The following is a 16,724-nucleotide window of genomic DNA, read 5'->3' on the forward strand; positions in this document are numbered from 1 at the left end:
GGTGCAGAGCTATTGGAATCATACAATGCACTAGGACTGGGGATAAGAAAATGCAACAGTCAAACACATTCTCCTCCCCCTGCACCCGCCCCACCCCAACCCTGCTGTGCAACAACAAACATGGATCTTTTAAATCCGCAAAAAATGTTGTAACGTTTCCTTCTTGAAGGAGCGTGCTGGGTATTTCTCCCAGATTTAATGGGATGGGAGCCAAATGGTGACATGTCTATCAAAGCGACCGACCCTGGACCACAGCACCAACCTTTTCTGCTGCTGCAACATCCCATATTTTATACCACCAGACTTTTGTTCACCTGAGGTCTCGCTTTGTTTTTGCAATTCTTGGCCAGAGCGATGCGAGCTGTTAATAGCAACTGAGTAATTAAAGTCGCCCTGGAACCACTCTGTGGAAAAAGTAGAATTCAAAGGTGAACCGACGAGTACTATGACCGGGTCTATAGGTAGTAAAGGCCCTGTTATTTTCCGTATGAGGACCGCCACCTCCCTCCAGAAACCGTGCTCTTTCCCACACGACCACCACGTGTGAATTTAGTCTCCATTATGACCACAAACCCCTCCAGCAAAGGGGCAAGATTGAGGTATCGATTTTGTGCAGCCAGGTGTGGAAAAGGTATCAGTGATGCAACACCTTGTAGGTGTTTTCTTTATTAGTAACGCAGCGAGACGAGGTTGCAGCCCTCTTGACCTCTTCGGAATTAGGTCAGCCCACAACCCGCTCCCATTGATTCATGTACTCCAACCTAGAGGAAGGATCTGATCTGTCGAGTTTGTAAATCCTAGAGATTTTCCTAGACTGACTACTCTCCTGCAGTGTGAGTTCTAACGCCAGCAGGGGTCTCATACCAGCCCCCCCGCGTCCTGGGGTTAGTGGTCCTGTGACGTAGCTGGCAGTACCGAAAGCGTTCAGTCTTGGAAACCCGAAACGAGTCCTTGTACTCCTCAAATGTCAGTGGAGCTCCGTCCCGATACAGTTGGCTCAAATGGAGCAGTCTTCCATCCATTGTGCGACGGTGTCTCCCTCCGCCCCAGGCCTAAGCAGGGATTCCCCAAGATATAGGTTGCAACCTGCCCCGTACACCCTGCTGCCCGATTCCCCCCCCCCCCCCCCCCTTATACAGTATGACACTGAACCACTAGTGGATGGCAAGAGAGGGCCGGTGAACGCTCTGTCTACAGTGATCATATGTGGAAGATCCCTCAGGGAGATGATCATCCCGGATTGCTCCATAACCACCCAACGAGCGCACCCCCTCCGCCCACTTCACCCTGAGAAAGGATCCTAGCTATGTGGCCCGCAGCTATATAGTTCTGGAGCCCCAGGCCCCCACAGTATGTATTTGCATGGAGAGCCTGCCTTCTAACCTGAGGTTTGTGACCCACCCAAATGGATTTCATGACATTCCGGTGTAGTGTCTTTAGCAGTGCTCTGCAAATGAGGACCGGTAGGGCTGAGGCATAGTAAAGCAGTCTGGGTGACTTTGTACATTTTAGCAGCAGTACCCTGCCCCAGCCAGGATATCTCCCGTTAATCCCACCTGGATAAGTCCTCTGCTGTGGCTCTGAATAGAGGCACAAAGTTTGCCCTATACTAGTCTGCGTATAAGGGGGGTCAACTTTTTCCCCAGGTAATAAAGTTCTGTTTCACTCCACCAGAATTGAAATTCCCACTTGATAAGGGCCATATTGTCCCTCGACTTTGATAAAATCCATAGATTTCTACATATTGATCTAGAAGCCTGAAGCAGTCTTGAAGTCCCCCAGGATGGCTAAGAGGGTTTCCCGCATGTGAGACATAATTATCATCTGCATATAAGGCTGCCCTATGATCCATCCACCTGTAGCAGTTTCTTCTGATTTATGTATTGGAGCTAATCCGATTGGCCAGGGGCTCCACCACAAGTGCAAAATAATGGGGACACACGGGGCAGACCTGGTGTGTACTCCTGGAGATAGGAACGAGTAACTACCATTAATGGTAATTCTGGTCGTAAGAGAACCATAGCAGGCCATCACTGTGTTCCTTGAAATGAATCGAGGAAATACATGGGCACTCCTATGGGAAAAGTCTGTGTTCTGTAATCTTGTAGTCTCTAACATACAGCACAAACGACTGTCTACCCTATGAAGCAGGCGGTGCTGGCTTGCCCAACACAGGGCTTACTGTGAACCTGCACAGTAGCAGCATTTGGCACCCTGGTTCATTGGCTTGGCTGTGTGACTGATTGGTACAGGAATATGGTGTGCAATGCAGTAAAGCCTCCATTCCAGTTGCAACTTTGTTCGCAATTACATTAGGGTATTCAGGGAATTGGGCCATAGTGATGCGGGAAATCTAATCCCCCTAAACTCCCATTCACCTAACCACCATCCCCTTCAATATACATTTGCTGTAGATCATATTTACAGCACTCCCCTTTTTGGGACCTTTCCAGTCGGTTGTGACATCACATGGTTACATATTCACATACAACAATCCTAATTTATTACAAGTTCCATCTCATCCGGGGCCTCTTAACCCTGGGCATGATGAACATGGCTTTTACAAGAACACTTTATGAATATGAGGACAGTGAGAAATTAACAAGTTTCCTTTGAACTGGTTTTACACATCATATCCACCAAGACTTACTGGCGTTACTAGTATCTCTTGTTTCACACTAATCTACTATGATTACCATTTCAGCATGCATGGCCTCTGGCCACATCCTGGTCATTTCCCTGAGAACATGATTGAAAACCATGTGCCATCTCTGCCCTTAAACAACCCTTGCACCTGGTTTGTTACCTCGCCCCAAGTCGACCCTACCAGGTGGCCAGACTTCCCTGATCATTGAATAACAAATGCAGATGTTCTCAGGAAGATTACATCTCCTATCCACAATAGCGCCAAGTCGTAAATCCATAAACAGCTAGCACTTCATTTCGACCTCGCTGCAACTGACCATCTGATGTTATAGCAGTTGGCCGAATGCAGGTAAGCTTCTGTGAGGGGTCAAATGTGAGGTGGGCAACATTTTTCAAAATATGCCATTTTATGAATTCAAAAGGTTGGATAAACGCTGCACTATCCCTACTCTGACAAGGATTCCCCTCCCTAAAATAAACTAAAGGAAACGCACTAACAAAAGGTTTCTGTCCCTCACACTTCTACATATAACACCTCAACAAGGTAACGCATGGCAAATCAAAATATAACAGTTAGATTCACAAACAGATATTTGTCTCTCCTTATAATCTGGGTGAATTCCCATTCCCCAGATTCAAGCAGGATTATGTTCAACAGTTCCAACAAAGTAAGGAAATCCTGTCTTTTAAAAAAAAGTTCCAACAGTTATGTCTGGTTCAACTTGACAATTGGCAATAGTTCAAATTGGTTTCTTATTGTTGCCCTTTGCTCCAATCCACATGTATACAATCACACCCTTCTGTTTTTTTTAAAGTCTGCTTGGTTTACAAAATAATGGTTAGTCTGCTTTAAGTCAATTTGGTATTCAAAATTACGTCTGTTTGGATTTCGCTCTGCTTGTATTATTACTGAGCTTTAGGCATCCAGTATTAGCAAGTGATCAGTTACAGAGCACTGCAGGGACACAATTCCTTTGTGAACTCAATGGGTCTGGCGTGTGGGTCTGTTTGCCTGCTGCCTCCAGGTCCTCTGCTGCTGCTTTACTTCGCGGCCCGGAATCCTCTGCTTCCCGGCAGTCAATGGAGGAGCTCTCCTTGCTCCCATGGCTCACTGGTGCTCACCTGCCACTGGAGCCCGACTTTCATTGGAGAAAGCAAAGACCCTCTCAGGACAGACATCCATTCGCTGCACCATGATTTCTGCTCTGCTACCACGTGGAGGTATTAAAACTTCTCCACCTTATATTACTGCCCCTCTCTATGGCCTGCACCTGAGGGGGTCCTTTATTGCCTTTCAGATTCCCTCAGGTGTGGATCATTACCACTAACAGGCTGCACCTTGCATCTAGGGCCTCGGCAGCCCTCTTCTCCGTCCTAGTACTTTGGGAATTGTGGGACTTGGAGTCCACAACATCAAAATCAGTTTCTCTAACAGTTTTGTTTAAACCGTATGCCATAAGAGAAGGGTCTTAGGGAAGTTACAAAAGGGATTTTCCCATTCTTCCCGACCTGCTCCTCCTACACCCCCACCCCAATGTAATCCTCCAGCAGAACACCAACCCCAGGGTCAGGATGCGTCTGCCTTTCTCTGTCCACAAGAGGGGTCCCAGGATGGGATTTCTAGGGGAATCCATTCCGATTCATCACATTGCCTTCCCCCATCTTTCAGCCTCATTCAACCAACTTCCCAGGTTGCACAGAGTTTATCTTGCCAACCCAGGTTTCCCTGAAAACTCCTGTGTACATATGTCTGCATGTATGTTCAAGAAGATCGCGTGTCTTCATAGTGACTTCCTCATCCGTAAATCTCCTTTCTCGTGTGCGTATATAAAGTTCCTTGCTACCCATCTTTAGGTGCTACATTATGTTTGCACTGTGTCTGCATACTTGTCTTTATGTTGATAACTGTACACAAAACTCTAAAGGTAAACCTCATTCCATTCTAAGTATACTAGATACATACCAAATTGGAACATCGCGCTAACATCGCATCTACCCCACTCACCAATATGTCGCGTGCAGCGCAGATCTTCTTTCCCATTGAAACTATAATCGGCCACCCCAACAACTGTCAAGTCTATGAAAGTGTGCAATAGGCATATAAGCAAAGCCCTGGCAGAAGAGTGTACCAGGCGGATTTAAGAGGGAACCACATATATTATCACATTCGTGACTGTGTACCAGAATGTACACCTGAGAAGTTCTGGCAGCAAATGTACCAGGCAAGTTAAAAGCTGCAAGAACATTTACACAGGAGTAAAGCCCTGGTAAGAAGGTGTACCAGGCAGGTTTAAATCAGAAGAGGAAAAAGCACTGGCAAGAAAGAATACCAGGCAAATTAAATAAGAAGATACACCTGAGGAAAGTCCTGGCAGGAAAATATACCAGGCAGAGTAAAGGTGCAGGAATACAGAGTGTACCAGGCAAAGCCAAGTCATAAGCATATTTACAGACAAGAGAAGCCTTGGCAGGAGAATATACCAGGCACGGTCAATTTGAACAGTGTGTACTATATAGTACCTGAGAGAGTCCTGAGAAGGATATAATAGGACTGGTGAAAAGGCTGTGAAAGCAAGTTAAGAGGAAGTGTAAACCGGTCAGACGTGCCAGCAGCCAATTTGTTTTGTGTGTTTGATCAAAGAGTCTTGAAGTATTGACATGCTTGAAACACAAGGAAGAGTGAACAGACATTCAGAGGGTGTCCAAATATTGACATTTTCCCTTTTCACCTTACTTTACCTAGATGTGAGGGCCAGAATAGTACTTTTAAAACAGGACGATTTGCTTTAGACAACCTGACCTTGGACGGACCCTTAGTTTTGGTTTTAGGTAGGAAAACACCTCTTAGAGTAGGGACAGAGGCATTCCCAACCCCCTTTTATTTTACTAAAAAGTCTTTGACCGAACACTTGAATCCACTGTGTCCTTGTCTCATTCCTGGCTTCTTTACAGTATTGTAAATAATCTACAAAGGCCTAGGGCAACTGTCCACAGTTGAGGGTTTTGCTATACTTAACATACAGAAGACATGCACACTGAAAAACATGCAGACAATGCAAAGCAAAATTCCTTTTCTTGTATTAATTTCTCTAGTATATGATCATTGCTTTGACCACCAGCATGTCCCCGATCATGGCGTCCGCTTGATATTTGAAATCTCAGTTTATCATCGATTTAATTTCACAATGTAATTGTCTACTGCATCATTGGGGGCTTGTGCTCTGGTGTACAACTTTATTTTATGGTTCCCATGTTCACCTTTTTCCCAAAACGGCACTCTAATTGTACAGGACTTTCAAGAACACATGAATTGCCTGCAGCACTAGGTGGCGGTTCTATTGTGAGGCCTGTGACTATTGAGTACCCTTTCACCCTATGGGCACATCGAGTACCCTTTCACCCTATCAGCATTGAGAAACATGGTTGCCTTTCTTGCCGCAGCATAGTCTGCCACAAAGGACACTTGTGTATAGGCGCGTTACAAATAATATATCATATCATGCTTAAAATAAGTGTCTGTTGTGTCCAGTGGATCGATCTTGAGCAGGCAGGAATTGTGAACTGCATTGTGGCAGATGAAGGGTGAAGTCGAATGAGTCTCTGGCCAATGTAATGCTCTTCTGCTCTGGAGCCAATAATTAAAGGAGCCCTTGTTGGTAAATAAGGGCTGTTTATTCTGGACAAGTGGGTCTAGGACCTAGAGTAATGAGGGCTTTCAGCAAGAGAAATATTAGGGTGTGTACAAGGGATAGTATCCGCTCTATCACTTGATTTGTGCCCAAGGTCTGTCCCATGTCATTCTTCTTGCAACACTCTTTACATGTTGTTTCTCTGGCATTGATTTCGTGATGCAGCGCATTGGGCACAAAAAGTCCAGTCTCTAAAGGTATCTTTCCAGGGTGAAATGCCTATATATCTTCCTGCCCAGCCCACCATACCCTGGATGCATTCTACCCTCAACATATACTGTAATATTGCAACAAAAGATTTTTGTGTGTGTGTTTGCTTGCATGCTTGAGCATGTTTTGATGTCCACCACTTCCACTCTACGCCTCTTCCAGTTTTATTTTAATACAATCTTTCATTTAAACCCAAAACCATGAATTCTTTTTTGTATGCTTTTGTCCAATTTTAGTTTCTTGGGAAGGAGAAGTTCTATGTTCCATTTTTTATTTTTTTGGCCTTATGTTATGTTATGTTACTTTGCATTTATATAGCGCCTTATATACCAATGGTATGGTCATGAAGGCGCTGGTAGGTTGAACACCCTTGGGAACCGAAGTTCAGGTCAATAGAGAGAGTAGAGAGATTCGAGGTGCGTGTGTGCAGCTGGTGTGGTATTAGTGTAATAGCTGCTTCTTAGCGGTAGGTGTGGTGGTTGAGAGGTCAGGAGTATGTGTTCGTTCTGGCAGGATTTATCCAGATCGATTATGATGACTTTGGGTCGGCGGCTTTTTTTTCAGTAGAGGTTCGTAATTTGTATCAAAATATGAAAAGCAAAAGTGTCTTTTGAATCCTGGTATCTGTTTCTCTGCCAGACGTCACAATAAACAGATGAAAGTGTGTGGAGTGTAGATTCATGAGCTTCTCAAAGCATATCTGCATAATTATCTGCATTTCACTTAGGGGCTACTTGAGTTTATGGCCACTATTTCGCTTTCTGAAATCTACTAAACATCATTTCACTGCAATTTTTCAGATAAAGAACATTTTTTTTTTTTAATTTTTTTTTTTACAAATTAACATTTGGTGCACTTTTCACTGTGCATTGAACATTCAATGGCACAAATCGGTTAATATCAAAAAACCAAATAAAAACTCTGCCCCCTCACCCACCCATGCAGAGTGTGCCCTTGAGGAAATCTGCTGCAGCCATGCATCGAAAATGTTGCAAATCAATCTTTTACCATATCCAATGTCATAAAAAGTATTTAATTTGGTAGTAGGATTCAAAACGCAGGTGTTGATGGAGACAGAAGAAATAATCCAATGCAGTCCATCATGGAAAGTATCTGCAAAAAGTTTATAACTTTTAGCGTGTCTTTGTGTAGCTCCCAAAAGATTGATTTTCGAAAAAATGCCAGAAAGAAAGATAAACAGCTAAAGTGGATACTATACCCATCTCTTTCTTGTATCTTGAAGCTCTACAGATCAATTTTTAAAATATGTACATCAAAAGAACATACAAAACAATCCAATATATTTTTAGATCCTTAGTCAATACTTTTTTTTCTACCCGTTTGTTATGGTTGGCACAAGTAAATAATACATCCAAAATGGTGAAACAAAAGTGGAATCTCTGAAATACCTGACTGTACAGGTAATTCTGAATTAAAATTACTCTCCACAAAATCTATCCAAACCCTCTCTCCCAAAAAGTTACTTACTTGGAGAGAAAATATTTTTCACACAAGCTTGTGGGATGAGTCTATAATGTAAAAAACCTGGAAAAACTTGCGTTCTAATAGAATACAGAATACAAAAAGCTGTGTGCACATTCTGCTTAATAACGTCATGCTGCCATTGCCTAACGTTAGGTAGTGACGTTACACTCGCAGATGGTGCAGAGAACGCAAAAACTGATTAATGTTGTTAGTCCTTTCCAATGCAATAAAAACAAAATAAATTGAAGTAGAAAAATTGCAGTCCCTCCTCTTGACATAAAGATATTGGGGAATATGGTTTAGTCTATAATACACAAAGCCATTGTCTCAATGGAATGCAATAGTACAAGCATACAGTTACATAACATAACATCTTGTCCATGTTTTCGACAAACCTGGCAAAGGATTTCTGTCCACAATGTCTAACTAGATACATTCTAGTGTCTTGTATGTACTGTGATGACTCCTGGTGATAATCTACTCACACATGGCTATGGGACGGCAGCCTCTACCTGATCCTGACCCTGGGGGTGGTATTATGAGGGATCATCATGTGGGAGGGGACGACTATCTGGAGGTAGTGACGACTCCATTGAAAGATACACTGTATTCTCCCCCCGCATCCCTTAAACCTATAACCTCTGAAATACTGATGGCATATTGTACATTAGAGACATACAATGCTTACTTATTTCTAAGTTTTGAACTTCCTATTTCTATCAGTTTTGGTTTAAACAAGTATTGAAAGCATTACAACTGAGTCTAAAACTTCTGTGGACTCCAACTTCCATAAAAACCTACCGTACCGGGACGAGGAGAAAGGAGTTAATGTGCAGCAGTAAACACCCCAAGCTAAATATGCAGGCTAGTTGTTTTAATGGCAATTAGCTGTGCGGGACATTTAAAAATGGTGTGCCTTTTTTAGGCACAGGAGGAAGGAGGAAGAGAGATGCACAGCGGGTGCAGCAGAAAGCAGAACCGAAGGCAGACACACATGAGTGGACTATGCTCAAGGAGGCAGGCGCTTCTTACTGGAGAAGAGAGAGCCCGGGAACAGCATAGCTGGTGCCGACGGGGGACCACTGAGGAGCCGGCAGCAGTGGAGAGGCTGTCGGAGATGCGGTCATGTTGAAAGGCAGCAATTCCGCCGGCGAGTGAAGGAGAAGCCTGGAGGAGAACCACAAGAGTCTGCAGAGTCACACATTCTCGCAGCATGGACTTCGCAGCAGCTGGACGCCAGGGGTCGGAGATGCCAGTAAACAGCGGTGTGTCTGCCCAGGAGTATTGGGAGCCTCGGCCGTACCGACAGGCGTACGGTCAATTGAAAACCTATATCAACCACGTATTGTAGAATTTACCCAAGTCTCCATACATGAGATGTTGTTATGGTGAGAGCTAGAGTAAAAGTTGTCTTGGGCAACTTTATTTTAATAAAGGATTTGAAAAGCAACATCTGTACAACTCTACATATATGAGATGTTAATATGGGTAAGATTGGAACACGCATTGCCACAAGCCAATGCACTCTAATAATGAAGTTAACAAACAAAGCTTGTACCAGTCTCCATATATGGGGTGCCTGTATGGGGACGGGCGAGGAGTTGAAACAAGTAATATCTGGAGCAATGTAAAGTATAAGCAGTGAAGAGATACACTGTGTTATACTTAAAGAGAAACAAACTAAAAGCTAAAGAGAACGATATAAGAAGACCTGGTGAAGGAAGTGCTTCAGGCAGTGAGCCTTTGGGGGGGAAAGATACCTGTAAGCCCATTGGGGGGGATTCCTGGCAGGGGAGTACCCCGGGTATAATCCACTTAGAGTTTGTGGGAAGAAAAGACATTGTTAAAAGGTTTCTGGCAGGAGAGTATGTCAGGAGACCATCTTTAAGAAGCTGTTATATAGATGAATACACTTTTGCCATCCTTTCTAACACCATTTCCTGGAAAAGGCATTTTGTCATCTTCCTTAAAGTGTGTGAAAGAGACATTTCCACTAATCATAAAGGAACATTGTCTGACCAGAACACTTTCAACATTCTCACTGGGAAAATTCAGGGCAAGGGAACCATCCTCTGGATACAAGGATTGTTTTGTTGGAGTTACATATTTGATTGTTGCACCCTTTGTGCTGCATTTAAAGCAGAGACATTTACCTTGCACCTCATTGTGTATTTTAGTGTGAGTGTCAGATACATTTTGGACACAAGGTCAGATTGCTTCAGTTTTCTAGGGGGGAAACTCTCTATAGTATAGGGATAGGCATTTAACCAAACCCTTTTTATATTTTAATTAAGTGGCTAATGTTGAAAACATTAGAACTTTGTGTCAGCCTCTCATTTCTGACCCCTCACAGTACAGATAATCACATTTCCAAACTTGTTTACAAATGTGTTTCAGATAATTCGATGAGAATCATGCTAACAAAATTAAATCCAATTGCAAGTGTTTTCTCAAATATATTCCAGGCCATTTTTCAGTTAGCATGTAAAGTTATATTTCTTGTTAATTCTTCCTGAGGCTACCCCATCCAGCATATCAATTCACAAGGCTTCCTTTTGATTGAGAATACATTCATTGTTTGCATACTGTGAATCTGGTTTTATAACCTCCAATGTTTCCTTTCTTTAAAATTTCTCAACTGGTGACTCAATGTTGTTGGTCCTTATGTTAGAACAATGTTTGTTCCATCATTTTGTCTTTCTGGTTGTTTGTCCGACATAATATATGCCACATGGACAGTTTTTAAAATGCACAACATTCTTAGTATTGCATGTGTCAATTCTTTTAACATCTTTTCACTTGCTCTCGGCTGGAACACAGTATTCCCCTTTGCTACACAATTCAAGTTTAATACTGTAGACAGGGAAATGTCCCTGCTTGCCTGCTCTCATCACATCATAATCTCCTTGTAGCATCTGTTTTTACCAACACATCCTAAGATTGTTGCTCCTTCAATTTGCAAAAAGCAGATAATTCTCAAAGATTTGTCAATTGATTGTCAAGATTAAAATGCCCCAGTGCTTCATATTTGATTTCCTGATACTTTTGCTCTGAAATGGTTCATCACGTATTCCAAGAATACTCAATCTCAGAACTGTACATTGATTAATAATGCTTCGCTGGTCTTACTCACTGCTTTGTCTATGCCTTCTTGCAAGGTACCCCTAACATGACATTTCCCAAGGGCCTCTGTACACTATCAGTCAATATGCCATTCCACTTTCTCTTCCCTAGAAATGCCCTCTTGTATCAACTTTCAAAGGCTAGATGACCGTTCCAGGAGAGACAGATGTAATTAGTTATGGAAGGAATAAAGTTTTCAGTCTTGACACTTTTCTTTTATTTTTACAGGTCCCCTTGTGCATTACTCTGCAGCTCAAGAATTATTTATGCCGTGATATTTTTGCCAGGACGGTTTTTTGGTGTAAAGCTTCCTTCTGGTTTGTCTTTTTTTATATTAAAGGAGCATGACCATTTTTTATCCCTTTTGTGGATTAATATCCCATTTCATTAAACCTTTTTTTTTAAAAATAAACAAAGATTGAATATTGCTTTATAAATGAGTCCTGATTCAACTGGCAAAAGAACAGTACAAATAAGGGGTTCTTCATACGACTTTAAAGAAAATGTCTGTCAGCTTATTATCCAGAGGTCTATTGGATCTTTTGCAAACAGCGCTGGCGATATCCACAGGAAAAACATGAGAATCCTCAGAAAGCTTTTATGTCAGGTAACAATATTTAAAGTTTTTCTTTTTGCAAAATATTTTGTGGTTTTCTTCTGATTGTGGAGTAATCTTTTGTGATGAGACATCTCACTCATACACCTTTTAGGGTGCAAAAACAACCGCATTTGATGCTGTTCCAACTCCATTCTAGGAATGGATAGATAGTGGTGCAGAGTATACAGTAGTAGCGACACATGGAGCTCGCAGTGAGGACGGACTACGTCCAAAATGCATCATCTGACCTTGTTTAAAGTGCATTGTCCTCCTTTCTGTCCGTATTAAAAACTGTCAACTTTAATTTATAAGTTGCATTGGTAATGCATACATATTTCTTTGTTATGTACAGTGCTGAAATAATTCACTAGCTCTAGGAGCAATTTGGTTGAGCGCCCGCCCTAGAAAGGCTGCCCTAGAATTGATTTTGATGTATTCTTCTGTGAAGGCATGCTATATTTTCATAATTCTTGAGGTACAAAGTTTATTTTGTGTGTTTTTTTTATACAGTAACATGTGTTTTTGCCCAACTAAGTGCTGCTGAATTTATAAATCTCTGGCAAATCAACAGCTGAGCCAGCCCTGGCAGGTTTTGCACAGCACACACACCTGAGCTACATTACTAGCTCAACAGGATTAGCCAATTAAACCAGCCAATTGTGAAATAATTAATCTGACCCACAGTGTTCATCTAAGTCACTCATTAGGGTAAGCTTTCTTCTTTTCTTACCAGTCACATTTATTTTCTTAATACAAAACAAATACCCTGATTCCGGAATTATTTTCTATGATTTGTAAAGTAACATCTTAATGTAGTCTGCAATTTCCGATAGAGTATTAGTCTGAAGGCTGTTAGACACCAACTGCTTTATGACTAGCACAATTTGGACTGTTTTTCCATACGTAAAGACTTTGAAATATGTTTAAGGATGCTCTTTTATAAAAAGACTACCTTTTTTTTTTACAGGATCATATGCACTAGTTCCTTCCCCTCACCTTCTTAGACATTTCTGGAGGGAACCTCGGGTACATCGTCTTAACCAAAAAATCCCCCCTTTCCTTTAAAACATCTTACAACAACGATTGAACTGTGTAGTGTGGCTCCCATGTGTTTATGTGGCTTGGAAATTTGATTATGATTACAACTTGCTGAAATACGTGCTTCCCAAAAACACCCCGTTTAAGATGGATAAAAGAACAGAAAATACAAGAACAATAATATGCAGATTTATCATACAAAGCTTGTGGTGTCCAATCAAGCAAGCACTGCAGTTACCTTCGCAAAGTAAATTGTTAATCACAAAATGCCACTTGCCTTTTTAGCCTATGAAAGGGAGAAACTGAGCTACAGATATCTACTGAATGTAGATCTTTAAGGCAATTCTTGCAGAAGGTGTCCAAATATTGACCATTTCCAAAGCAAATTATTCATGCTGTGATGCTTGGTTGTCAGTGTAGCACTCTTGAGTGTCATGCATTTCATCTCAACTGGTGTGCATTTATTAGCAGCACATGTGCATCAAAGTGGAGGAATCACATTTGTTTACATGTACACAGCTTGTGAGATGTAGTGAAGAACTGGCATTGACATTGAGCCAAACACAGAATGCAAAGTGTTTTGTTGATGTTTGTTACCATGTTACCCACCCCACAGACCATGTGGGTTAGAAAATGCACTAATCACTAAGGAGGGGCCAGAGTGGAAGAATGAGAAGCCAGGGGAGAGTAGAATTGACTCTTGACTGAGTTAGCATGTAAAAGGCAGGCTGGAAGCTATGCAGAGCCCAACCAGGCTCATAGTGTGTGAGACGCCAGATGTCCGAAGTGGAGCCCATATGCAGTAGAGAAGATGAGACGAAAAGCAGCCCTGGAAAGCAGAGGAGGGTTGAGCACAATGTAAGGAGGTGGAATGCCAGATGCTGCATTCACACAGAGCTGCTGGAAGGCTTCTTGGCAGACCAGCGCAAGTGAGCATACAAGGAGACAGCAAGATAGAAATAAGCAGAATCCAAGTCGGAGAGATGTTCACTGACAGCTGACGCCCCAGAGGAGGTGAATCGATGGGGAAGCCCTGGAACAGTGAGGAGATGTCCAAGGCAACTCACTGTTGGGTGAATTACGCATGTGGTTGAGCAGCGAGAGGCTCCTGCTATGGACCTGGAGGGAATTTCCTTGAGTAACGAATGAAATTGTGAGAAGATGCTGGCTAAATCTGGGAGGTTGAGTTCTTAGTCCTTGAATAGGAATTCTACAGAGGAACCATGCCTACCGAAAGGCAGAGTTTAGTAACAAAGGGACATTAATGCTGCGTGGGAGCTAGATTCCATTGTTGTAAAGCTCCCTCTTATGAAAAAGCAGTATGGCAATGCAGAGACGGGATTTAGAGCTATGAACCACCAGGCACATCTTTCTTTAAAATAAATAACCACACTTATTAACTCCCTTCTGGTGTGGTTATGATTTTGAAAAATCACCACAGATCAATGCAGTGAAATTATCATTAGTATTACTTCATAGGTTTTCAAAACCTCGCTGCTCATTGTATGCCCTTTCACTGTGATGTTTTCCAGTGGTTTGTTATTCTGGCTTGCCAGGGCAATGATTTTCAATTATGAGGCTAGTTAAAGTAGCTAAGAATTACTCTGTGCTATTTGTCAAATTGACTCATTATACTTGTTTTTATGTCAGAGCCATATGATTGCTATTGTAGTCCAAAAATAATTCTTAACCATACTTGCCCAAAATAGTTGAGACCCTTGAAAGATTTTGTAATTGATTTTTGGATCAGTAGAGTACAGTGCATGTTATCATGTGAAATTCTTCTGAACATTCTACCAATAAGAGTATGCTGGGATTTATAAACGGATGTCAACAGTCTGTTAAGGATTTCAATCAAGCACACACAGCTTGGTCTCGACCTAGTATGTAGCGCACAATTGAGATGCTTTTCTCACTATTTTATGCAGATTCAATTTTGAGATGAACCAGGCTGGTTGGTAAAATGCAATATTTATTCATTTATTTGAAAATTCAAAACAAATCATGCACTTTTTAATATGGGGCAGCAATCACCAATGGGGTGATAATTACAATGAGAATGTGAGCAATGCATTGGGTTTAACCATCTAGTGGAACATGTACACAGCACTGTGGAATAGGAGCACTTTTTGGTTTAGGAAAGATAGCACCCAAGTTAGAATTTCCCCCTGTCATGTTCCCTCAACCCACAAATAATCAATTCTGAGTGGATAAACAGAAGCAGTAGGTAATCGGGAATAAGAAACAGGAAACTGAATCCAAATCGGACCTTCCCTCCCCAAATAAGAGAACATTTTAAACCCCTTGCAATGTTATGAAATGGCACTCGGAAATGGACAAATAAATAATGAATGTGTGTTAACCTTGAAGCAAATAAAATTCCTCACTAAAGCAACAATGCAAAGAGACTAACAATCACAAAGAATGGATTACCAAAAGCATACAGTTCGAAAATGAGTGGAAAGTTTAAAACAGATTGCAGCAAAATGACACGTGTAAAAGTTGCATTTCCTTAATTTCCGCCTTAAATTACCCAAACGGTATTTAATAAAAACGGGTGAAATACACTGATTTGGAGTGCGGGTTGGGGGATGGAGGTATATCACAGGGATAATATGGAAGTGAAAGTAAGTCCCTAGCTGGTAAAATGGATGAGTTAGGCAAGATATAAAAAGGTGCACTTTGAGTAAAATGAAACCGTGAAATAGGAAAGGAAATCAGTTGTGACAGGAACAGTTTTAGAGTATTCAGGCTAGGCCACCAAAGACGGACACGGTAAGATCCAAGGTTGATTCGCGAATTCAACCTTATGACCTCAGCGCCCAACCCTGGCGGAAACCAGTCCGATGCCTCGAAATATGACTAATGGCATAGGATTAGACAAGACAAAATTACTAAAGAGCTGGCGCTAGCACTAGAAATCAAGGGCAAGGTTGCACGGTTAATTCTGACAGTTTTAACAAGTTACCAGGATGAGGATAGGATGACTTGGAGAGTGAGATGGACAAATGCAAGACAAGTAGACTATGGATTTCTATGGGGTAGGGATTATACTTACAGTCCACTTTTAGTTTGGAATTTTGGACCGTCAAGGGTTCTGGTTACTACACGGCGGCGCGTCTGGCAAACAGCTGGGAAGTTCTGGTCACCGGATGACAAGGACTGGAATGGCAATTCTGGTCACTGGATACTAAAGGTCAGCTGGATGGCAGGATGGCAGCGGGCATGCAGTTAGTGGGCAGCAAGCCAAGCTGGTTCAGGATGCAAAAGGTACCACAGCTTTCCCCTTTTTGATGGGAGATAAGTGGGTTTTCCGATTTGAGGCTTTGCTGGGAATAGGATCAGCACTGCTTGGGTTTTGCAGTGGGCCCTGGAGTCGGGTCAGCAATGCTTTGGCCTTGTAGTCGGGGTCTGGAATGTGGATGATGAATGGAACAGGAACGCAGCGCAGGAACTTCAGGAAGAATGTGTCTAGAATCTTGCCAGGTACCCTTATTTTTAATGCACAGTGACATCATCCAAGTATATGGCTGGGCAGGGTCTGCTAAACCCGCCTCTACCAACTGGATTGGGCAACCAATGTTGGCTGCGTCCCCTAGGATGTGACAGAATTGGTCATAACAAAATGTACACATTCGTACAGTTGTGGCATATTACCCAATGACCTGAGCAGGTTACATATTTTATGCAGACCATTCCACTCCAATACCGAACTCTGTGAGACATTGTTTCGCCCCTCTGATACATTTTGGTAATTTTGAGTATGAAAGATTTGGCCTAAAATTCCATAACTTTATACACATATGTGGTTTATCATAAGGTATGTAAGCATACAAATTTGCATTGGTATCATTGATACTTTTCTTATAATCCCCAATACTTTGCCAATTCTATTCCCAAGGTGTCAGTGACTTCTACAATGTCCCAAATTATAA

General features: G+C 42.1%; 1 protein-coding gene across 1 annotated transcript in view; it reads left to right on the forward strand.

The window, feature by feature from the left end:
* DCAF17 (DDB1 and CUL4 associated factor 17) overlaps positions 1-16,724 on the forward strand; it is a 1,369,255-nt gene that overhangs the window by 56,691 nt on the left and 1,295,840 nt on the right. The window contains exon 2 of the mRNA XM_069616196.1: positions 11,382-11,760. Coding sequence (XP_069472297.1) covers positions 11,590-11,760 — 171 coding nt within the window. The 5' untranslated portion in view covers positions 11,382-11,589. The remainder of the gene's footprint in view (positions 1-11,381; positions 11,761-16,724) is intronic.

Source organism: Ambystoma mexicanum, chromosome 9 (assembly GCF_040938575.1).
Source record: "Ambystoma mexicanum isolate Mex_15411 chromosome 9, UKY_AmexF1_1, whole genome shotgun sequence".
NCBI classification, from domain to species: Eukaryota; Metazoa; Chordata; class Amphibia; order Caudata; family Ambystomatidae; genus Ambystoma; species Ambystoma mexicanum.